At 41.4% G+C, this 26,228-nt stretch overlaps 1 protein-coding gene across 6 annotated transcripts in view; it reads left to right on the top strand.

Moving 5' to 3' along the window:
• LOC103179772 (ataxin-7) overlaps nt 1-26,228 on the top strand; it is a 67,259-nt gene that overhangs the window by 17,212 nt on the left and 23,819 nt on the right. For 5 of the 6 annotated variants that reach the window (XM_042339739.1, XM_042339738.1, XM_042339741.1 and 2 more), the window contains one exon: nt 15,103-15,207. The exons of the other annotated variant lie outside the window; for it this stretch is intronic. In XM_042339739.1, coding sequence (XP_042195673.1) covers nt 15,103-15,207 — 105 coding nt within the window. The remainder of the gene's footprint in view (nt 1-15,102; nt 15,208-26,228) is intronic. 6 annotated transcript variants of the gene reach the window in all.

Below are 26,228 nucleotides of genomic sequence, written 5' to 3'. Positions count from 1 at the left end.
AATGGGAGGAGTCAAATTACGATTGACAGTGGACTCCAGCCAATCACAAGCGGCTGGAGTTGGGCTGTTAATCATTGGGGGGGGCGGAGAAATGGGAAAGAACAAGGGAGGGACTATCACGATTGATTGACAGCTGAGTTGCTTGTGAATGGCTGGAGCCCATCCACTCACAAGCGTCTGCAGGCTGTCAATCACCTCTAATCCGCCGCTAATTGGTGCATTCCCGTCCAATGGGAGGGAGGAAACACCACCGCTTGAATTGTGTGTATTTTAACTTGTAACTGGTTAGTTAGCATTGCTTCAAGTGAAACAACAGTATTACATATTATTGTACTGCGCCGCCGCAGCTCCTCTGCTGGCTGGGAATGGTATTTCGGTTAACCTCAGACACATCTTAAATTGAACAAAATGGCCGTCCTCGATGCGTACAACTTAACCGGCTTCCACTGTATTATACAAATATATGATATACAACTAGATTCAATCAGGAGTAAATACAGTACAACATACCACAATGTAATATTCTTATTTTACGATTGAACAATTTAAAATTATAAATGCATATTAATGCAAACACTGAAGTACTATTATTCTTTAACACTACTTTCATGTATTATCCTATTATTATATGTGCTCATATTATTGGAGCACATAGTCATAGTCTAGCACTCACTTGAAAAATATCTACCAAAAACAACAACAAGATTACATTTGTATAGCACCTTTCACGTCGGGAGGACGTCCCAAGGCACTGGACAGAGTACAGCATTTCAGACCCCAGCTGGGGTTGGGGGGAGGTAAGGGAGGGGAAGGGAGGTGACCGATGGCATGGTCGAAGAGGAGGGTTTTGAGGCAGACTTGAAGGAGGCTAAGGAGGGGGTGAGGCGGAGTGATTGGGGATGGAATTCCAGAGGTTGGGGGCAGAGTGGCTGAAGGCTCTCCCGCCAATGGTGGGGCAGGTGGGTCGGGAGAGTGGAGCAGGGCAGAGCCGGCTGAGAGGAGGGAGCGGGCAGGTTGGTAGGGGTTTAGGAGGTCACAGAGGTAGGGTGGGGCGAGGCCATAGAGGGCTTTGTAGGTGAGGACCAGGATACTGAACTGGATCCTCTGAAGGATAGGGAGCCAATGGAGTCGGGTGAGAATGAGGGAGATGGGATCACAGAGTTTGGTGCGGGAGAGGACACGGGCTGCAGAGTTCTGGATTATCTGTAGCCTGTGGAGGGAGGAGTTGGGAAGGCCGACAAGCAGGGAGTTTGCATAGTCGAGCCTGGAGGTGATGAAGGCATGAACAAGAGTTTCAGGGGCCTGAGGGGTGAGGTAGTGGTGGAGTTGGGCATATTATGGAGGTGAGGGAAGCCAGAGCGGGTCATGGCTTGGATGTGGGGAAGAAAAGACAGTTGAGGGTCGAACAAGACACCTAGGTTCCTGACGGGCTTGGTGAGTTGTAGTGTGTAACGATGGAGGTTGATGCTGCCAGAGCCTGAGGTGCAGAGGCCGCTGGCGTGAGCCAATCAGGAGGGTCAGTCTTGTTCACATTCAACTATAGAAAATTTGCAACAACAACTTGCACTTATACAGTGCCCTCCATGCAGGGTAGGGTCTCAGAGCGCTCAACAGTGGCGGAGTCTGACTCTGAGCCGGGAGGAGGCCTTAAGGTCAAACAGGAAAGTTTTCAGGCAGGACTTGAAAGAGGGAAGAGAGGGGGCAAGGCAAAGGGATTGAGGGAGACTGTTCCAGAGTTTTGGGGCATAGTGGCTGAAAGCACGACCTCTGATGGTGGGGTGGAAGGTGCGAGGGACGAGCATGAGGCCGGTACCAGTCGAGTGAAGGCAGTGGGTGGTAGAGTGAGGAAGTCGGAGAGGTAGGGAGATGCCAGGAGTGAATGGATTTGAACATGAAATTGGTTTTCCATTGGTATTTCTTGTGTTAAAAAATCCTACCCATTAATTCATCAATATTTACTTTAAATATATTTAGTTGTGCCCTTATTCTAAATGTCTTGATTAAGTAAGTACATTGGTCACATTAAACACAATTCAAATTGTGTTATTCCACTTATTAAAGAGCCTGAGCTTCTTAATGTAAAACGAAATCTGTTGGTTTTGTCCAATACTGAGGTCTTACTGCTTAATCCCTGCTGCTGAGCTCTCAAGTCTAGTAAAATAATAGTATAATAATCCTTCCATTTGACATAGCGCCCTGATCACATCGCCAAGACGTCTCAAACAGCTTCACAGGATATACGGTAAAGTGTAGAGACTGTGTATTTTTGGTCCCTCTTCACTGCCGACAGGCTCAAACCCATCACAAATGAAGTGTATGTGCCACATCTTGTTCACAGTAAAATAAGAATTTGAAGAGGAACAGGGACTCCTGTTTGATAGTGACTAAATACACAAGTAAAGAGCAGGTCCCAAGGACAATTGGACCCACTTGTATTATGCGATTGGTGGCTTTTTCAGCTCCAGGATCAATTTTATATCAAGTTTCCAATTATAAGAGCCATAGGAGCTCCCTGGAGATTTCAATTACTGTTTGTGAGTAACTACTAAAAATGAGAGCTTGTTTTTATGGGCTTGGAGATAATGTGTATTACTATCCTATGGGCCTATTGTTACATTTTTATGTTGCATTTTAAAAGTGATGGTTGGTGAATGGCGATTGTTTTTTGGCAGGTTGATTCTGCTGTAGGAAAGTGCAAGCCTTCACTCGTTAGTTTTTCAGACTCTTACTTGGCCTCAAGCCATGACTATGATGTCTACTCACTGTCCACTGGTTCAATATAGTAAAACACACGTAAATAATATCAGTCGGGATCATAACATTTGATATGACTTGCATGTATAAAATCTGATTTAATCAATCTACACTACCCATGATTAATTCAATGTAGGCAGTAAGTGCACATGCAGTGACGGGTCAAGATTACATTCCATTTCAAACCTGCCCTTCCAGGCCAAAGCCTGGAACACGTTGTTGCAAACCAGTCCGGTTTCTGCCAAGCCAGCAGCACAGAGACAGTGCTCATCAAAGTAACAAATGGCTTCCTCTCTTTCTGTGACCAGAGCTCCCTCTGCCTCCTTGTCCTCCTGGACCTCTCCTCTGTGTTCGACACAGTTAACCATGCCATCCTCCTCTACCGCCCCTCCTCACTCATCCACCTTAGTGGGACCTCACTCGCATGGTTCGAGTCCTACTTAACCAACCGCCAGCAATTCATCTCGGCCAATGTGTTTTCCTCTCGCCACGGCCCGGTCACCTGCAGGGTAACCCAAGACTCCATCTTTGACCCCTTTTCCTTATCTACATGCTCCCTCTCAGCAATATCATCTGCAGACATGGGGTCAAATTGCAGACTCTCTGAACCCGTGCGCAACTTAGGTGTTGGGTTCGATTCCCAGCTTTCCTTTCTACCCAACATCCGTTCCCTCACCAGGATTGCTTTTTTCCACCTCAGTCACCTTGCCCGTCTCCGTCGGTACTTCGCAACTATATAGCCGAAGCTCTCGTCCAAGCCTTTATCACTTCCCGGCTGGACTATTCCAATATCCTCCTCGCTGGTGTCCTCAGCTCTATCGTACACAAAACCTAATTAATTCAAAACTCTGAGCCCGGATACTCACCCGCATGGAACTCTCGTACCTCCATCACCACAGTCCTTGCCAGGCACCACTAGCTCCCAATCACCGAATGGATTGATTTCAAGATCTTCTCACTCGTTTTCAAATCATGTTCCTCACAACCTATCTGATGTGCTTACCCCCTACTCCACCGTCTGCTCCCTCTGCTCAGTCAGGATGTCATTTTCCGCAAGTCAAGGCAGCGGGTAAGTGTGGGACTAATGGAGGGTAGGGGAGAGCCATTGTAAGTTAGGAGGCAATTTATATGAGTAGTGCAAAGAAATCTAAATGGTTTTAATAGGGAATGGGACTTGGGTGAATGTACGACTTAGGTGATTATAAGATTTATGAGGATGAGACGTCCGAAATTTGTACTTTGGACAGCAGATTTTCCTTGATTGCCATGGCCACAGTCTCCCAAGCTGACTCGTGCTGTAAGTAGTGACATGTGAAAGTTCTCTTCAGTATCACTGAGTGGTATATTCGGCCAAATCCCAGACAACGCCAGACCCTGTAACAGCACTGGTGAGTTTGCTTTAATTGTCCCATGATGGTTTAATTTATCCACAAGCCTACTCTTCTTTGATAATGACCTTAACTGGCTTGGAGTGATTTCGACCCACACAGATCAGGAAGGCTCTAAATTAAATCCCAGCTCCCGAGCTGAGTTAGTTTTTCTCAGCTGGGACAGCAGAAGCCATGTTTCTGTTGCCTTTAGTGGCCCTGGGCTAGAAGGGGGAAAATAATTGGCAAAGGTTCACGATCATCATTTAATGATTCTCAATGAAAGTCCATGTGGAGTTATGGTGAAGACAGAATCTGGTTGAGCTAACAAGTAGTCTGCCAGTAGTTCTCAACCAAGTTCACAAGCTATGTGAGGTGAACTACTAGATAGTTGATGGTATCTGTGGAATAGTGCATAGCATAGGCTATTCAAGTGTGGAGTCCTGTAGCTCAGTGGTTAGAGCACTCGCTTTGCAAGTGAGAGACCTGAGTTCAATTCCAGGCAGAGGGCGAAACCTTGGGCAAGTTTCCTTACTCCACACAGAGCCTAATAATAATCCCTCCAAAAACAAAAACAATAATAAATTGGTCATTTTCAATCTACGACTGTTTGTGGGACATTGCTGTGCGCAATTGGCTGCCGCGTTCGCCCACAAATATACAGTCAATTCACTTTACAGTCTATTCTGTGAAGCGCTTTGGGACGTCCTCCCGACGTGAAAAGCGCTATATCAAATGCAAGGATTATTATTATTATTATTATATAACGTGCCACTTTTGTTTTGAACAACAAAAGTATAATCGGCCAGTCAGCAAGTAATCTAGTCTTTGCTCTGTTATTAATGCTTGTTAGTTGTACATTTTATTGCGACTGACTTGTATAGGTCTTGAAATAGCTTTCAGCAGCATCCGTGCTGCATAAGACCTTTTCAGCTGCCAATTATCAGTTTCTGACACTTCTATAACTGTACCCAACCACTAAAATATTAGGCAAGCGAGTTGTTTCTAAGTTGCAACATTTTGATCCATAAGTGATCAACAGGAGGAAGGGGGTGTAAATGTTTTACCAAATAGGTTTTTTTTAAAAAAGGAAATGTTAACATAATTTAAATTTGAGTTTGTTTTACTTTAGTGCAGGGGAATGTGTGAAATGTGGAGGAAATTTAAGGCTTTCCTGGTACAGATTTATAATTGGGTAAATATAGATTCTGATGTGTGGTGAACTATGGAATTTGTTGTCCAAAAGACTCTTCATGAACAAATCAATTGGGATGGTTAACAAGGTGAGAGAGAGAGAGAGAGAATTCAGAAGTGCTTATTGAGCTCTATGGAGAAGTCAGGCAAATGGGATTAAAACATGAGATTCCATAATCTAATAAACTGGTGGAACCGTCTTAATGGGGTGAATAGCCTCTTCCTGTTCCTATTTTCTTAAAGTATGAGGACCAAATAAAAATATCTTGGCTATCCCATTTAACCCGCTAGGAAAACCATGTGTTTCTTCAAAACTATCATTACTGACATTCGATCATGTTTGTTAGGTATTCAGACTGGAGAAAACTGTTCCCTCTTTGCATTAAAAGTCATTTCAATTTTAGTGGCTGTTTTGGAACTGCCAGATCATTTAAACTACCTGGTTTACTATCCTATCTGAAATTAAAATAAACATGCCTTTTAGATTAAATTCTGTTTCCTTGGTTTGCCACTTGATTGCCCATGATGATCACTTCTGAAACCAGATTAATTGAGCACTTTCTCTCTGCAGTTTACAGGTTATATGGAAATCTCTAGGCCTTTCAGATAGAATCCTGTGAGTTATGCATCTTGTAGACTCTGTCTTGTTGAAGATAAGCTTTTAAGAGATTTGGTTTCTCTTCCTGAAAAATTGTGACAGGAACTGCTCACCCACCCCAATAGATTGTGTGAGCAGCCAACTTCTATTTAAGGATCGAGCTATATTTTCATGCTATAACTGCCGATCAGATAGGTTAAGATTCTTTACTTCAGACTAAATACCTTTTTGCTGTAGATGCTGGGTGTAATCATTTCTGTATGTTCTATTTTCCCGTATTTATGTTTTCTTGGGGAGCTTCTTGACTGTGCCTATGTGAGATCAGCACCTTGCTGTGCCACTAAATTGTTCCCCTTTCCTTCATAGAGCTAACATATCATGCTGTAAGATCATTTTCCCTTTGTGTGCCTTCAAATAGATTTAGATACTTTTCATCCAGAAAGTGGTGTTGGAATATGAAATGACCATTTTGAGTATCAGGTAGCTTTTTGTAATATCTTCTCTCGTCCAATACATCTCTCGATAATTCACAGAATTGGCAAATTCCAGTCAAATCATTATTCAATAGGTAGATAAACTTTAAAAGTATATTCTGTAATCATAATAACCCTTGTATTTGATATAGATTTACATTAGAGTATACAGCACAGAAACAGGTCATTCGGCCCAACTGGTCTATGCTTATGCTTACGCTTCACATGAGCCTCCTTCTGCCCTTCCTCAACTAAGCCTTCAAGCATAACTTCTAGTTCAAGCATAACCTTCTATATAACGTTTTATCACGTCTTCGAGACATCTCAAAGCGCTTCGCAGAATATACTGCGTATATGTTGTGGGCGAAATGATATTCTATTGTTTAATTTGAATCATAAAATAGAATTATACAATACAAAATTACATTTGTAAAGCACCTTTCATGTTGGGAGGACATCCCAAGGAGTTGAACAGTCAGGGATTAGGACCTGAGCGGGTTTGATAGATCCTATTGTTTTTAATAAAAAGTTACAGTGCAGAAGGAGGCCTTTGGCACATCAAGTCTGGTCCATCAAGTCTGCACTAGCTCTCAGAACAAGGTATTAATTCACTCCCACAGCCCTGCTTTTGTCTTTTATCTTTCAAATATCTATAATGATCCTTGCATTTGATATAGCGCTTTTCACGTCTTCCAGACGTCTCATAGCATTACACAGAATATACTGTAAAATGAATTGATTGTATTTGTGGGTGAAATGCGGCACCCAATTGCGCACAGGAGTGTCCCCCAAACAGTCATGGATTGAAGTTACCAATTTTTATTATTATTGTTTTTTTTATCTTGAGGGATGATTATCAGGCGAGTGGAGTAAGGAAACTTGCCCAAGGTTTCGCCCTTTGGCAATCAAACCCAGGTCTCTTGCTTACAAGGTGAGTGCTCTAACCACTGAGCTACAGGACTCCTATCTACTTCCCTCTTGAAATCCACAGTGGACTCTGCCTCCATCACCTTACTTGGCAGGACATTAAATAAAATTGATGGGAGATGGAGACTTCTAAGTTTTGATCCTTTGAGAATGGTGGACCCTTTTACTGAAATGTGCCAAATAGCAGTTGTTGTGTCTTGTGCCTTAACTCTTTGTTTCTCCTCTCCTAAGGTTCAGGTTTTGTTATATAGGCAACAGTAACCCTTGCTTACCTCAGTAAAATAGGTGTCTATCAAGCATGGCCTTGGGACTTGAGGATGGTGTGTCAAATCCACAGCATGTTGTGCCATGAAGTTTGGAATTTTTGTTGCCTGGCTGGAGGACAACCACTTTTCCCACAGGGAGAAAAGGAGGAAAGTGTTGGTAGACCTCCCTGTCTGTCTGTCATATTGCACCAGCGATAACACTTTAGAATGGCTTTTACAAAATTTGTCTTCTCGGCCAAAAGTTGTCTGGGTGGAGAGGCCATGAAAAAGAAAATGAAATGTTTTTTCTAAAGGGAATTACACTATTACAAAAAGTGCGCTAGAATAAAATGGCCCATAATAATAATTCTTGCATTTGATATAGCGCCTTATCACGTCTTCGAGTGTTTCAAAGTGCTTCACAGAATATTCTGTAAAGTGAATTGGTTGATATTTTGTGGGCGAAAATACTCAAATGGACACAATCTTTTTTTACAAACCAATTAAATCTGGAACAGCTACAATCATTATTTACTGAATATCAGCATAAGACCTGCAGCTATTGGACTTCTGCTGCCATGTTGTAGGAATGTACAATGATTCCAAATGGGCCGACAAAACAAACATCTTTTGATCAACACTGAAAGGAATGACTATTGATTCTAGTGTAATAACTGACTGAGATAGATATTGGTCATCTTTGGAAAGAAATTCACTGAAGAAAATGGCCCAATTGTATCATATGATCATCAGTGCTCAAAGGTTTGCAGGGCAGCAACTACTCCCAAGACAAGCGAGCGATGGCATGAAATATCACATTTACCATGAATATTTACCACCAAAATAAAATGAAATAAATCCAGCTGCATAAGCAATTTCCAGGCCATGTTGGATGTCCATTAACTTTACTGGTCAGCAGAAACATCAAATTGCACATGAAACTTCCTTCAGTAACAAACATCTGGAAATCAAGAGTTTGGATCTCTTTCAACAATCAAAGTATTTAGAAGTTTGCATATAAATTTGCAATTTAACATTCTGGGGAGTGAGAAGCACCCTTCACAAAAGGAATAGTTTTTTTTAACCATATCTGAAATAAAAAGGTGCTTTGAGGGCAAACAGAAAATCACAATATTGTTGTTTTCATAGAATCATAGAATCGTACAGCACAAAAAGAGGCCATTCGGCCCATAAAGTCTTTGAGAAGAGCAATGTAACATCAATCCCACTCCTCAGCCCTTTCCCCATAACCCTGCAAAACCGTCCTCCTCAAATACCCATCCACCGCGTTTTTAAAAGTAGTTATCGAATCGGCCTCCACCACCCTTTCAGACAATGTGTTCCAGATTCGAACAACTCGCAGTGCGAAAAAAATTCTTCTCACTTCCCCTCTGCCTCTTTTAAAGACTATTTTGAATCTGTGATCTCGAGTCATCGACACACCCACCAGTGGAAACAGTTTTCCCATTCTAACCTATCAAATCCCCTCATGATTTTGAAGACCTCTATTAGGTCTCCTCGTAACCTTCTTTGCTCCAATGAGAATAATCCTATCCTCTCGAGCCTTTCCTCATAATCAAGGTCCCTAATTCCTGGTACCATTCTTGTAAATCTCCTCAGTGCCCTTTCCAATTCCTTAACATCCTTCCTATAGTGTGGTGCCCAGAACTGGGCGCAGTATTCTAACTGAGGTCTAACCAGTGTTTTATATAGGTTAATCATAATCTCCTGACTCTTGTACTCTATGCCCCTATTTATAAAGCCTAGTATCCCATATGCCCTTTTTACAGCTTTATCTACCTGTCCTGCCACCTTCAAAGATTAATTTACCTGAACCCCCAGGTCTCTCTGTTCCTTCACCCCCCTTAAGATTGTATTACCAGCCTATATTGCCGCCCCTCATTCTTTCTACCAAAATGCATTACCTCTCATTTCTCCACATTGAAACTCATCTGCCATGTGTCTGCCCATTTTACCATTCTGTCTATGTCTTCCTGCAGTTGGCTCCTATCCTTCTCACTGTTTACCACCCTACCTAACTTTGTGTTGTCCGCAAACTTGGAAATGGTACTTGCTAAACCTAAGTCCAGATCATTTACGTATATTAAGAAGAGCAGTGGTCCTAATACCAATCCCTGGGGAACGCCACTGTACACTTCCCTCCAGTCAGAAAAGCAACTGTTCACCACAACTCTCTGCTTTCTGTCTCCCGGCCAGTTCTGGATCCATGCTGCCACTGTCCCTTTTATACCATGGGCTTCTATCTTTCTTACAAGTCTTTCATGTGGCACTTTGTCAAATGCCTTTTGAAAGTCCATATAAACTACATCAACTGCACTACCTTTATCCACCCTCTCTGTTACCTCATTGAAAAATTCTATTAGATTTGTTAGACAAGATTTGCCTTTAACAAGTCTGTGCAGGCTGTCCCTAATTAACCCATATTCTTCTAAGTGAAGATTTATTCTGTCCTGGATTATAGTCTCCAGGAGTTTCCCCACTACTGATGTTAGGCTGACTGGCCTGTAGTTCCCAGGTTTGTCCTTCTGTCCCTTTTTGTACAGAGGAGTCACATTAGCCACCCCTGTGTCCAACAAAGATTGAAAAATTGTAGACAAAGCCTCTGCTATTTGTACCCGTGCCTCCCATAGTACCCTTGGCTGCATCCCGTCCGGCCTTCAGCCCAGTCAACCTTTTCAGTACTTCCTCTAGTTTATACTTATCCTATCCATTTCCTCTACCCTCTCCTCCGATACTATGGCATTTGGTGCATCCACTTCTTTTGTGAAGACAGATCCAAAGTATTCATTCAGTACATCAGCCTTAAGTATTTTCTGTGTTACGTGGTCCTTATTTTTATAAATCAGAAAGTGCAGGAACAGAATGTTCTCTGCATGTTTCCAAAGTTTCTAACACAATATCACAATGTGCATTCCTTCTGATAATCTGTTATAAGTGGGTACCTTAAACAGTATTATTCTCAGTCAGTGTTCCACATTTCAGTATTGCTACTGTGTGTGTACATGTATACCAAACCGTTTTAAACCCATTTTAATAAAACCCGCAAATGTTGCAGACCAGCGAAGAGGAACAATTGAGTACGAGAGGTACACAAGATAATATGAACTACTGTATTACAAAAAGTATAGTAAATGAGACATGTATAATATATGTAAATATAAAATACTAACTGTACCTGTTGTAGCTACGCTTGCAATCAAAGGATCCAATAAATAGACACACAGATAGACACATATTTCATCTTTATCTATACTACTGTGGGAGGACTCCTGTGGGAGGACTCGGCGCTTTAAAAATGTAATTTTGTTGTTGCCTTAGCTTTGCCTGTATTCTTTATTTTGTTCCCGTCGCTTGCCTACGTGCGTGCTCTGTGACGCAGGATGCCAGTCAGCCGTCCCGTCGCCAGGTGTAACTGCAGAGAAAAATGCAAAATTGAAAATAACTCATGAACGATAGGAGATAACCAAAATCAAATATGCCCATGTCACTCCAAGGTGCAAGACCTTTCCGATAAGGTACAAATCATGTCTCTACTTCAATCGGTTTTTGAGATCCTTTTTGAAGCGCAGACAGACATTGTTTTATTAGTATATATAACAATGATAATAATAAATATATATGCATGATGCCACAGCACCACTTTGACTCGACGGCCACTAGGTGTAACTGTAGAGAAAAGCGCAAAACTGAAGATAACTCATGAACGATAGGAGATACCCCAAATCAAATATGCCCATATATATAGTACAGAAGAAAATAGATATACCCAGGTTCGATACCCAGGTTTAGAGTCCTGTAGCTCAGTGGTTAGAGCACTTGCTTTGCAAGCGAGATACCTGGGTTCAATTCCAGGCAGGGCGAAAACTTGGGCAAGTTTCCTTACTCCACACAGAGCCTAATAATAATCCCTCCAAAACAATAATAAATTGGTCATTTTCAATCCACGACTGTTTGTGGGACACTGCTGTGCGCATTTGGCTGCTGCATTTCGCCCACAAATATATACGGTCAATTCACTTTGCAGTCTTCTGTGAAGCGCTTTGAGAGGTCACGAAGACGTGAAAAGCGCTATATCAAATGCAAGGATTATTATTATTATTATTCCCAGGCAGGGCAAAACCTTAGACAAGTTTCCTACGTCTCTGTTTACCTAGCATTAAGTAGGAACCCAATTGGCAGATCACTTTCCTGGGTGTAATAATCCTCCAAAATATATGTATAACAATTTCAAGCAAAGGGTAGTGGAAATTTGAAACTCTTACCCCCAAAAGGCTGTGGATGTTGGATCTATTCAAATTTTCAAGACTCAGATGGATAGATTTTTTTATTAGGTCAGGGTGTATGTGGCAAAGGCAGGTGTTTGGAGTTAGTTTTTTTTACAGATCAGCTGTGATCTAATAGAATGGTGAAACAGGCTCGAGGGGCTGAATGGCTACTCCTGTTCCTACGTTCCTCAATTGGTCACTTAATCCACTACTGTTTGTGGGACACTGCTGTGAACAATTGGCTGCCGTGTTTAACCCACAAAATACAGTCAATTCACTTTACAATATATTCTGTGAAGCGCTGTGAGATGTCTCAATGACGTGATAAGGCGCTATATCAAATGCAAGGATTCTTATAATAAAAAAGGGAGAAATTTTCTTATAATGAAAAAAAAGGGGAAATTTATGTACAGCATGTTTTCAGCGATTAAAAGGTCAACTCCTTGGTTAAGGCTAATTACATTTAGTTGTCTGTACAGTTCCATTGATAACAGCTCATAGATGTTTTTTGAATGTAAATACTTAGCCATCATGTTCTAACCTACAAAAAAAATTACATGAGCTCAGTTATATAAAATGAATTAAGAAATTATAGGAAAGCAAATTATTTTGAAATGTGTTTTTGTGTGCTGTCTGATCAGATACCACTTATTTTTTTCTTTTTGCCATACGTGTCACCCTGGCCTAGTGAAGGCACTCTCACTTCTAGATCGGAAGATTATGGATCAAGCCCTGTGTCGGAACTTGGGCTGACATAGTCTAAGCTGACACTCTGCAATGCAATGCTGGGGGTGTAGTTGCATTGTCAGAGGAGTCGTCAAACTGAGGTCCCACCTGCCTGTTCAGGTGAACGTTAAAGGTCCTGTGGCACTATTCAAAAAGAGAAGGGAGTTTCTCCCGGTGTCCTAGCCAACAATCCCTTCAATACAAATGGTTATTTGTTTCATGGCTGTTGTGGAACATTGCTGTGCCCATTGTGCTGCTGTGTTTACCCATTTCACAGTTATTCTTGTGAAGTGCTTTTAAGACGTCCTTTCAAAAGTGATAAGGTGCTATACCAAATGCAAGGATTATTATTATTTATTACTAGCTGTACCTGTTGCAGCTTCCCTTGCAACCAAATGATCCAATATGGAATGCAGATTGACACACAGACTGACATTTTGTTTATACATTATACTCAGCTGGGAGAACTCCTTTTGGGAGGGCTCAGTGGGAGGACTCCTTTAGTATAATTTCTTTCAGTCTCTCTCTTTCAGTCTCTCTGTCTCTCTCTCTCAGTCTATTTCTCTCTCTCTCTCTCTCTCTCTCTCTGTCTTTCTTTCAGTCTCTCTCTCTCTCTGTCTCTCTCTCAGTTTCTCTGTCTCCCCGTCTCTGTCTCTTTCTCTCAGTCTCTCTGTTTCTCTCTCTCTCTCTCTCTCTCTCTCTCAATCTTTATCTCTCTATCTGTCCCCCATGGGAGAACTCTAGCTCTCATGAAAAACAGAAAAAAGTATAGATGTATCTCTCTGATCAGTGTGTGCTTTCCTCTGTCGCTACGTAGTTGCAAAATACGATGCATACCTAATATATTGGGGCTTAATTAAAGCATTTTTTAATATAGCTCATCAACAATAAGAGATTCCCCCCCCAAAAAAAAATGGCCACAACACCGCCAGATGCAAGACCTTTCCGAAGAGATATAAATCATGTCTCCACGTCAGTTGGTTATTGCTTGATTGTTGGATACACTGACACACAGACAGACACTTCCTCTTTATTAGTTTAGGTTAATGCAATCTATCTAGGCTTGCATTGTTTGAAATGTGTGTGCACTTTGAATGCAGTAATTTTAAGATGTGTGGGAGAATTGTATAATAAATACGGTATCGGTGGGAACAAGAGCCCAAGTATTTTAGAAGGATGATGTTAATGATCTTATGTGTCAGTTGGAACAGTATTTGAGACATTTTTTACTTAGAGATGCTATAAAGATGCTAATGCCATACTATTTGTGCTATAAATAATACAATATTTGTATTTAATATAGCACTTCATCACATCAAAATGTCTCAAGGGGATTAATAAACAGTTTTTTATGTAGGCTAAATATGCATACAGTGTAATTATTGTGCCTCTTAATCATACCGATCCAAAGCATCATATGTGTTCTGCTGGAATTCAGTAGGATAAATTCTTAACATTTTATTTAGCTCATTAAACAATCTTTTGTGTATGCACCAATGTGTGAACATATTAAAAGGAACAAATTATTACTGGACCAATGCTTTAGTCGGTGGTTTACATTGTCACTGAGTGTGCGGCCTATAAAAAGCATACATTAATGTACTTTTGATGTATGTGCGATTTTGTTACTTCTATCACTTGTGTAATTCTAAAGGTATTTTTAAATCAGATCAGCAGTCCGGTAAATGTCTCTGCTCCTGCAATGCACAATGCCTGTACGTCTTTGAAATAGCTGGAAGGATGTAAGATTTTCTTGAGGGATTTACAACTTGACGATTGTCAGAGGAAGAGAGAGGTTGAAGCATTTTGTGAACTACATCAGAATCTGTTGATTGAATTGCAACCTCTCCTGTTAGGTTATTTACGACTCTTATATGATATATTTCAGTATCAAGTGGGACAGGAACGTGCAAAGCAGTTCGTAGGTTCAGATGGTAGTGTGTGGAACCATAGGTACTGAATGTAGTGTTTGACCTGGATAATAGTATCACATGATTGTTGCTGTGATGGCCTCAGGTAGTTTGCAGTGATAGTATAGACTTTCTTGCTAATAGACTGGGGTGGGAAGGGAGAAATGGCAAACTCATTATTGTCTCCCCTTTTAAAAAAAACTATTTTCATGACTGCAAAACATATTAGTAGGGTTTTGGAATCAGAATAGTAAGTAAGGTGGCAATGCAAGAATTAAATTGAGCTTTATTTTAAAAAAAGCAAAAATTTATGACTATCATGCTGAGAAAGGTGTTTAACAATTTTTTTACTGCTATATCATTCCAAAATTTTCTCTGTTTTAAACTAACTGGTCAGAATTTTCACACTTCTAAGGTGTCTATTAAAGTAAATGGATAAATGAGAAAAATGTGTGCGATTAATTTAGGGAATGTATTGTATTGGTTCTTTACAGTTGTAAATTGTAAAGAAATGCAATAGTTTTTGGTGTCTAACACTGGAGTTCCACTTGTGAGTGATCTGTCATTGTAGTTTTAATGTAAACTTTCAGCTTAACCCTGATCGTTTTTTTTAATTTTACAGATATGCCAATATTTGGTCACTGCCCAGCACATGATGATTTTTACTTGGTGATGTGTAACCATTGTAATCAGGTTGTAAAGCCCCAGGCATTTCAAGCACATTATGGTGAGTGGATAGTTTATTTTAATAGTTTTGAAACGTACACAAAATCAGGTTGTTTTGTAGCTCATTTTATACTTGTGTTGGTATTTGAGCGTGAAGATTAGTTTTTTGAAATGTTGCAATTCTCAACATGAGATACCATTGTGATAATTCACCTCTGGCCATTGTTTGTGGACTTTTGCAGTATTTACTCCATTTCACTGATGCCAACTTGAAAATTTACAAAGGAAGGCAGGAAAAAGAACATTGTGGTTAAGTGAACAGTGTGAATGAATTGGATATCATGCAAAATACAAATTGCTGCAATGTTAACTTTAAAAAAATTGTTCCATCACTTACTGTCATGATAGTATCGCACTGTGCCTGCCTTTCTCTCCTGAGTTTCCGCCTCTATGACTTCCTCAGTTGCTGAACTATGCATTGTACAAGACCAGTATAAAGGCTTACCTTTGTGTTACTGGCAAAAATAATCCAGTGTGTACTTACGCTACATTTCGTACATGTGTATGGGGTACTGGTGGCACAATTTACTTGTGAATGATGGCTAAATCACATCTATAGTAACTTTACGTGCATACACACAACCAGATTTGTTTAGGGAGACGGTGGAAACATAACGTGTCAATTCTTTCAAGAACAAATTAGATAGATTTCTGTTAGGAAATAATATCTCGGGATACAGTATATAGTTTGGGACAACATGATACTGCCAGGATGGTAGAAGGTGAACTGGATGGACCTTGGTCTTCTTTCGCCTAGCAAATTCTTATGTTATGTTTTGCTGGTATCTTGCAGCCATGTGTGCATCCACCTTGGAATCTGTTCTACTCTATGGTGCGCAAAGTGGAGTGTATTAAAATAAATAGAGTAGAGGTGCAAGTTTTAATGTGGAACATAAACTTTATACATCCTAGAACTTTAAATGTGAAAAGCGCTATATCAAATGCAAGGATTATTATTATTATTATTTTCATGTTACTTTTATTTTGTGCGTTTTGCCCAAAAAATACAGTCAATCCACTTTACAATATATTCTGTGAAACTTTTTGAGATGTCTCAATGACGTGATAAGGTGCTATATCAAATGCAAGGATTATTATTATTATTTTGAACTTTGCTGTCACTATTGGTTTAATTATATACTAATTGTGTATTCAGTAAATTACAGTTTTATAATATTGTACACAATCAGCATTTGCTGCATCCCACAGAGATTATTTTAGTAACTAAATCTATTTGATAGTAGTCATTCTAAAAGTACATTTTTTGCACATAGAATTGGTATGTGCATAATGTTGCAATTTTGAAGCTTTTTTTGTCCATACTTGGGCTTCAGTCATTGAAACCGGATCTGAACTCCACAATTTTGTTATCCTTAAAAGAATATTCTCTGTGCATTGGCACTTCACATTTTACATGCAACATTGTGATTTTAGATTAAAGGCTAATTTATCTATTGAAATTTTTCATGACACATTCAGAACAGCTTGAGCTTTAATTAGAAGCAAAGGGATTTAGTCTTCCATAGGAGCAAAACCTCCGGAATCATTTTTGTAATGTCTACATATATTGCATAGCCATCTGGACTTGGAATCACTCCTGTGATCATTAAACTGGTTTTGTGTACTATCAATGACTCCTGATTAATTGGTTTCACTAATAAATTGTCTCCTTTGAAGCTTACTGTGGTAAAGAATTAACTTGATTATGATTTTAAAAGCAAACTAACTCCCAAGTTTTGGTCTGTAATCCTGTGTGATGGTTTATTTGCGAGGTGGTTTTGCTAAAGCAAAAGATATCAGTTGTCTAATTCAATATGATTCTGAATCATAATAAACAGCCAAGTGTAATTAAGCATTTTCCAACACAGTAGCCTAATCTTTAAGTCTATGTTGAGCTGCTTGATGGAATTTAAAAAGCCATTTGTCCAAAGAGCCAATTTGCTTTCATTTTAAAGAAAAATACTCAGTTGAGTTTTTAAAAATATATTTACCTAACATTTTTGTGTAAACTGCAAGTGTACAGATTTGATTTCTGCTTGTTCCAATATATTTATGAGAGTGCTTAATTTTCTTTTTAATTTTTATGTGTACAGCACGGTCCTGACTGTTGCATTGTTTCTTTCAAAAGTAGAGCTAATTTTACAGATTTCTTAGCTATCACTTCTACCAAGCACTGAGCATGTCATAGAATCATAGAATCGTACAGCACAAAAAGAGGCCTCTCCACTTTACTCAATCTTCACGAACCTGCCCTTGCCTGGTTCGATTCCTATCTCTCTCACTGTCTCCACTTTCTTGCCTCTAACGGTTTCTCTTCCAGCCCCCGCACTGTCACGTCTGGTGTCCCCCAGGGCTCTGTCCTTGGCCCTCTCCTCTTTAATATCTACATGCTCCCTCCTTGGTGACATCATCCGCACACATGGGGTCAACTTCCATATGTATGCGGATGACATCCAACTTTCTGCTTCATCCTCAACTCCAGGACTGACGGACTGTCTGTCGGACATCAAGTCCTGGATGAGGGCAAATTTCCTACAGTTGAATGTGAACAAGACTGAGGCTCCTGATTGGCTCGCGCCAGCGCCTCCGCACCTCAGGCTCTGACAACATCAACCTCCATGGTTGCACACTTCAACTCACCAGCCAGTCAGGAACCAGGTGTCTTGTTCGATCCTCAACTGTCTTTTCTTCCCCACATCCAAGCCATGACCCGCTCTGCCTTCCCTCACCTCCGTAACATCGCCCGACTCTGCCACTACCTCACCTCTCAGGCCACTGAAACTCTTGGTCATACCTTCATCACCTCCAGGCTCGACTATGCAAACGCTGCTTGTCAGCCTTCCCAACTCCTCCCTCCACAGGCTGCAGATAATCCAGAACTCTGCAGCCCGTGTCCTCTCCTGCACCAAACTCCGTGACCCCATCTCCCCCATTCTCGCCCGACTCCATTGGCTCCCTGTCCTTCAGAGGATCCAGTTCACCTACAAAGTCCTCCATGGCCTCGCCCCACCCTACCTCTGCGACCTCCTAACCTCCTACCAACCCGCCCGTTTCCTCCGCTCAGCCGGCTCTGCCCTGCTCCACGACCCCCGACCCACCCGCCCCACTATTGGCGGGAGAGCCTTCAGCCACTCTGCCCCCAACCTCTGGAATTCCATCCCCCAATCACTCCGTCTCACCCCCTCCTTAGCTTCCTTCAAGTCCTGCTTCAAAACCCTCCTCTTCGACCATGCCACTGGTCACCCCCTTTCCCCTCCCCTTCCTTCTCCTTCCCTGACCCCAGCTCGGGTCTGAAATGCTGTACACTGACCAGCACCTTGGGACGTCCTCCTGACGTGAAAGGCACTATACAAATGTAACCTTGTTGTTGTAGGGAGGGAAAGGATTGTGTTCAATTGTGAACACAGGAAAGATGGTTTTGGATGCCAAATGAGCTTTAGAAAACTGAAAGAAAATGTTTAATATTTGAGTTCGAGAGATTGGAACATTCCTTGCCTTGATATAACTCGCCCATTATCCCACACAACACATTGTGCATCCAATTGCCCTCCCCTTTTCTTCCAGTGGTACAAGAAGCGCACAAGCAAGCACAACCCACAGCGTAGAAACTCAGCATCCAAATGTATAAACTTGATACATTTGTGGAACTTTAATGAATTGATTATTTTGCCTGCTCGATTCTGATCATTTTATTCCTTTGATTTGATGAAATTAAATGAGCTGTAATAGCCGTGACCTGTATTGAATGATGGGTGTTCGTAATCTAATTGCATTGACAATGATGTGTGGGATTTGAATGAGAGTTCAATGAATGAGTATTTATTTGTTTGTTTGAATTATTCTAACAGCCAAATTCAGTGGATCGGCTATGTGATTATAACCAAAAAAATCTGTATTCTAATGAATTATACTGTATTTGGAGAATTCTTGGTTATTGGTAGTTGTGGCAGAAGTATTAAATGTAATTGATTATCACAGGGCTCAGCTGCCTTGTGGTGTAGTGTCTGAATTGTACCACAGGGTGGTGCATACTTTGAATATCAATGACAAAGTTTTGGCGACATCTGGTGAGTGTTATCGACATGACACGAGCAGCACTTTTATAACATCTGCTGTGGACGGTAATGATCAGTCTCCAGTTGCCTTGATCTTGTTCTGTCTTTAAGCAATGATTGAGTTTTATTTCCTTTGAAAAAGGTACCAGTGTTCTTTTGTCAATATGAATGTGAAACCAGTTACAATGCTTTTGTTTCCTAATTCTTTTCATCCTACTCGCAACATTATTCTCCACATGATAGTTGAGGTGTTTTTGCAATGAGCAAAGAACATTATAGAGTATTCTAGGTTATGAGCTGACATTAATAGTGAACTATCTGGGTAACTGTCCAAAGTATTTTGGTTGAACTATTGTGCACCTGCCAGAATAGGTTTGTTTAAAAAAAAATTGCCTACAAATAAACAGTCAATACACTCTAGAGTAAATCATATGAAGCACATTCAGAAATTCTCCTGACATGAAATGAGCTATGTCAAATGCAAGGATTATAGAATTCTTATATTGATCAATATTGAAATAATAATAATAAAAATCCTTGCATCTGATCAAGTGCCTTTTCATGGATTTGAGACGTTTGAAAGCGCTTCACAAAATATACTGTAAAGTGATTTGACTGTATATTTTGTGGGCGAAACTTGGCAGCCAATTGCTCACAGCAGTGTCTACAAAACAGTCATGGATTGAGTGACAATATTTAAAAAAAAAATTTGAAGGGATTATTACCTCCAGAAAAGCGATCAGCCAATCCACTAACAACCGGTAACAACTAACAACTGTTAGGTAAACCGAGGCGTGTGGAGTAAGGAAACTTGCCCAACATTTTGCCCTGCCCTGGAATCCAACCCAGGTCTTCTCGCTTGCAAGGCGAGTGTTCCAGCCACTAAGCTACAGGACTCCACAATATCAAAACAGATCAGTTTTATTTCAGATCATAACTTCCTTAATTTATACAATAAAAGTTGGAAAACAAACAAAAAAACTTGTAGTAAATGGTTATCTTGGAAATATATATTATGATGAGCTTGATACTATCATAGTTCTGCCAGATTCTGCCACTGGTATATTGGTTGGGAAAGGTTTTTGGGGGGCATGGCGGGCTGGTCAGCCGGGTGTCTGATACATGCAGAAACCCATCACCATGCTTAAGAGTATCCAAACCAAGCTGAGATTTTCATGCATTCCACCTATACATAGCAATCCCATAGATACATTGTTGGAATGGAATGCAAACTCCCTCCCGTTTACCTAATCCCAGAAAGTATTGGGTGCAGGTTGGCAAGAGCCAAGACTTGAGGACCCCAGAGTGTGGGATGGGGTAGTACTGGAGTCTAACCAGCTAAAACCTCATAGCTTGCCATTGTTAATGCTGTCTGGCAAGCTTTCCCACTGTTTGTCCAGCTAGGACCACCGTTAGGGCTTTGGCTTACAGAGTTAACAGGATCTGAGTAGGAGAACTCCCTGCCCATAGTGATTGGTCTGCCCTTCCAGGTCCTGCTGTTGAGCCAGACTGGTTTTGCTGTCATCAGCAGTGCCCTGAAATACTGCGGTTCTGCTTGGCTCACAAACTGGGCTACTGAGACCACCACAGGGCTGGCTCGATTTTGACATGCCTGACATTCCATTGCCAGGCATGTCACCTTCGAGCCAGTTTAGCTTCAAGGAGACCCTGCTTACCTCTGGTAGCCAAATTATATTTATTTAAAAAATGGAACAAATTCCTAACAAAATTTGTGAAACCTAATCAAGTTAGCTAAAGGAATAACTGCTTAATGTTTCTGAAACAAAATGGTACCATGAATTAAACCTACCATCTGTTGTCTTAGCTCATTGATTTGAGGCATGCAAACAAATTTTGGCCAATTTTGGCACAATTTGTGCATTCTGTGTGTCTGAATGGTGCTATACTGATTGTTGCTTCTCAGAAGCACTAGATATTAAAGCCTTTTTCTTCAATGCATCACACACCCTTGTAGCTCGTGAAGGTTCTTCACCAGGGAGGAAATTGAATTATGCTTGCCTAGGTATCATTTTTATTAAAAATTTCCAGATCATCATCCCAGGCTTTGGTGGATGGAATGAGCCCTCCCTGACATGGCTATTTCAAAGAAACATGGAGTCTTTCTCCCAGTAATCTTGGTTTATATTCCCTTCCTAATCCGAATTATCGCAATTTCAAATTAATTCACTGCTCATCCCTTTGTTGTTTATGGGATTTGCTGGCACACATTAGCTACTGTGTTTTTATATTTAAATGTTCTATTTCTAATCAATTATATTTTTTGGAAGCGCTTTGGGGCATTTATTTTTGTGTAAAATGTGCTATACGTAAAGCAAGTTACTAAAATAATAAAAATAATTATCCTTGCATTTCATACAGCTCCTTTCACATTGGGAAGGAATCTTTACAGGAAGCACCTTGGAGCAACCCCAACACTGCACTGGAGTGTCAGCCTAAACTATAAGTTCAAAGTCCTGATGTGTACTTTGAATCCTTCTGACTCTGAGCCAAAAGTGCTACCAATTCCACCAGACTAAAACCCATCCTTGGAAGTTGCATAATACATTGACTTGAATGTTAATGTTATGAAAAGAATGTTGTTAATTAAAAAAATTATTCGAAAGGTTTAGCAACTTACAGTTCTAGGAGTGCAGTTTAATTAGTAGGAACTTAATATCATGACCATATATGAAAAAAAAGATAGCTTTTAGTATATCTATCCTCCAGGACCTTTGTGCCTCAAACATACTAGTGTTACATAATCTCTAACCGGGTGTTAATCTGTAGACATGAACTCGTGCTGGAAAGCTTTCCACACCAGTTTAGTATCAAAGTAGAAGGAAGTTAAGTGAATGGAAATTTAAAAAAAACTTCCGCTAATCGTTCTGTATGGTCTTGCACTGGGCCTTAGGCTGTGGCTGGAGTTTCTTGCATAACTTTCAATGAAGGCGTTTGGCAGGATGCCCAAATCTGCATGGAGTTTGCAGAGGTTAGTGGTAGAGTATGTTACTGTTGCCGCTTGAACCGAAAACAGCTCTGTTTTGTTGCATGAGATTAATCTGGAGCTGCGTGTTGTTGAAGTTTCATTTGCAGGCCTTTGCAAAGTTGCTCAATCAAAGTAGATCATCTCAAAATGAGGGATCAGCAGCTGTGATCAGGCTCATGTATAAACCATTATAAAATTGTTGTTTTGAGTACTTTTGCCAACAGCAGATGGAGCAAAGCTTCTAGTGAACTATTCCGGAATGCTGAAGTTTGCACTAAATATGTAACTAACTCAATTTTCTAACCTCTTAGCATATAACAAAGGGATTCAATTTTTTTTACAAGTGGAATTCTGTATATTTGATCTCTTTTAAGAGCCCTTTTAAGGCTGTGGTAACTGTGGCTTTATGACACAGGAAATACTATGAACACACAGGAAGGTTTGCTTACAAGCTGTTCATTTCCCTTCAAGAGCTTTCAAATATGAACTGTCCAGTTATAATGTTCATTTGGTTTTGTTTGTTTATTTTTGGAAATTGCAGTAACAATGTGAATGATCAAACACAAACAAAGTATTAAGATAAAATGGGCACAGCGGCAAACTAGTATTACTCATCTAGTATTACTCATCAAACATCGTGTTGTGGAAAGTTTCCCTGCCTGAGTGTGTGGAAACAAATCGCGGGTACTTACAAAAACCAGGAAGTTTAAGGCAAGTTTCTTTGTGTATCCATTCTTTTTTCTCCTCCCCCACTTTCTGCCTGCCAGTTAGACATGAGATTAAGTGGAGCTTTATAAGCATTTATTAGTCACGTTGGTGCAAATACTTAGGAGCGCTACATTGTCAGAGATGACATCTTTCAGATCAGATGTTTACCGAGCTGCAGCCTTCCTGGTCAGGTGGATGTTAAAGGTCTTATGTCAGTATTAAAAGAGAAGAGAACACCTGGCCAACATCCTGGCCAACATCTTGGTTATTTGTGGGATTTTGCTATGTGCAAATTGGCTGCTGGATTTGCCTGCCACAAATGCAATTTATGCTTATGCACCTTTCATATCAGGAGCATAAATCTTGACAATTCTGGGATCTGAGGGGATGAAGAGGTGGAAGATGACTGAAAACACAGTCAGGAGTAGGTTTTGAGGTGTACGTTGAATTATGGAAGAGAGAAAGTCGGAGGGTCCTGGGAATGGAGTTCCAGAGAATGGACACCAAGTGGTTGAAAGCACACCTGCTAATGGTAGGGCAGATAGAACAGGATTTGCCTACAAATAACATTTAGCAAGATTACAATTTACCTATTTGAGTCCTGTAGCTCAGTGGTTAGAGCACTCGCCTCGCAAGTGAAAGACCTGGGTTCGATTCCCAGCAGGGTGAAACGTTGCGCAAATTTCCTTACTCCGCACACCTCTGTTTACCTAGCAGTAAGTAGGAAACCGGTTGTTAGTCAATTGGCAGATCGTGTCGCCAACAAAATATACAGTTAATTCACTTTACAGTATATTCTGTGAAGCGCTTTGAGATTCTCGAAGACGTGATAAGGCGCTGTATTAAATATAAGGATTATTAAATACATGGTCCCTATGCATAGAATCACTTAGAATGTTCTGCTGCAATACAATGGGTCATTTAGCCCAAATAGTCTATGCAGGTGTTTGTACTCTACACGAGCCCCAGTTCTTCCTAATCCCCTCTTCTGTATTCTTTTCTCCCTCAAGTATGCATCACATTTCTTTTTAAATAAGGTTATTCTTCCTGGTTCAACTACAGCGTGTCAGTCTGGCTCAGTTGGTAGCACTGGCCTCTCAGACTGAAGGCTGTGGGTCCAAGCCCCACATCGGGACTTTGACCTCCTGTAGTCTAGGCTGACTATACTGTGTTGGGGGTGCCATCCTTTGGATGAGACGTTAAATTGGAGCTTGTTTAAGTTAAAGATTCCATGTAATTATTCAAAATAAGGGAGTTTTCCCGGTGTCCTGGCCAACAATATCCCTGGTAAAATTGGTCACTCCCTTCATTGCTTTTTGTAGGCCTTTTGTGTTTGCACTTTGGCTGCCAAAATACATAGTCTATACACCTGTCATGTAAATCACATCCACCCAACATGAAAGGTGCTGTATTAAATGCAAGGATTATTATTAGTGTGGATGTACATTGTAATCAAAGCCTCAATTGATAGGGGGGGTGGTCTAGCTGTGCAGGTTGAACAAGTATTTGCTCTGTTTTGCTCTACCCTACATTGTTTTGAATCTTGCCTTCTTTGCTCAGCTAACACAGGCTAGCATGCCTCCCGATCTCATTATGAATACATCAAAAACGAAATCTCCTAAAATACAGAAATGCATACGTATGTGTTTTTCAAAAGTGACACAAATGTGGAATAAGATGGGGTATCTGAGTTACAGACATTTGTTGCCAGCATTCCATGTTGAGGAAGTGAATTGCTCATCTAATATTATTGTGAAAAGCAGTTATTTTTAGGGTTGAGGTGGTAACAATTTGTTTTCTTCTTCATCCAGTGCATTATTTGTACTCTGTGTGATTTCAATTCAAGAAGGTTTTGTTATTTTAGATGTGTGCCAAGATTTTGAGGGTATGGTGTGTACAAACTGATGTTCCCAGACTGACTCCAGGGCCACTGCTGTTCTGGCAGAATGTCTATGAGACATCAAGTCCTGGATGAGAGCTAACTTCCTTCAGTTGAACGTCAACAAGACCGAGGCTCTCCTGATTGGCTCCCATCAGGGCCTCCTCACCTCAGGCGCTGACAGCATCACCATCCATGGTTACACACTCCACTTGCTAAACCAGTCCGGAACCTTGGGGTCTTGTTTACCCTCAACTATCCTTTCTACCCCACATTTGCCCCATGACCTGCTCTGCCTGCCCCCACCTCTGCAATGTTGCCCGGCTCCGCCACTGTCTCACACCGCAGGCCACCAAAACCCTCATAGATGCTTTAATTACCTCGAGGCTCGACTATGCAAACTCATTGCTTGTCGGCCTCCCCAACTCCTCCCTCCACAGATTATCCAGAACTCTGTAGACGTGTCCTCTCTCGCGCTAGGCTCTGCGACCCTATCACCCCCAACCTTGCCCAACTCCACTGGCTTCCCATCACACAGAGGGTACAACAACAACAAAATTAAATTTATAGAGCGCCTTTCACGTCGGGAGGACGTCCCAAAGTGCTGAAAAGTCAGGTGTCGGGGCCCAGCATGGGGGTGATGTAGGGGTGAGGGGAGCCAGAGAGGTGGGAGGACGACCAAAGGCACGATCGAAGAGAAGGGTCTTGAGACCGGCCTTGAAGGAGGCAAGCAAGGAAGCGAGGTAAAGGGACTGTGGGATGGAGTTCCAGAATGTGGGGGCAGAGAGGCTGAAAGCCCGGCCACCTATGGTCGGGCGGGAGACATGGAGCAGACCGGAGCCCGCTGAATGGAGGGAGCGGGCAGGTTGGTCAGCAACTCAGAGAGATGGGAGGGGGCAAGGCCATAGATGAAAGTGAGGATGAGGATTTTGAACTCGATCCTCTGGGGGGATGGGGAGCCAGTGGAGTTGGGCGAGGTTGGGAGTGATGGGGTCGTGAGTCTGGTGCGCAAGAGTACATGAGCTGCAGAGTTTTGGATGACCTGCAGCTTGTGAAGGGAAGAGTTGGGAAGGCCGATGAGGAGGGAGTTTCCGTAATTGAGCCTTGATGTGATGAATGCGTGGGTGAGGGGTTCGGCAGGCTGAGGGGTGAGGCAGTGGCAGAGTCTGGCAATGTTGCGGAGTTGGTATTAGGCAGTGCCGGTCATGGCGCGGATGTGGGGGGAAAAGGACAGTTCAGGGTCAAACAAGACATCCAAGTTCCTGACTGGCTTAGTGAGGTTGAGTGTGCAGCCGTGGAGGCTGATGCTGCCAGCGCCCAAGATGCGGAGGCGCTGGTGCAAGCCAATCAGGAGGGCCTCGGTCTTGCTGACGTTGAGTTGGAGAAAGTTGTGC

This window comes from Callorhinchus milii, unplaced genomic scaffold (genome assembly GCF_018977255.1).
Source record: "Callorhinchus milii isolate IMCB2004 unplaced genomic scaffold, IMCB_Cmil_1.0 Scaffold12, whole genome shotgun sequence".
NCBI classification, from domain to species: Eukaryota; Metazoa; Chordata; class Chondrichthyes; order Chimaeriformes; family Callorhinchidae; genus Callorhinchus; species Callorhinchus milii.
This window is presented reverse-complemented; position numbering and strand designations above follow the sequence as displayed.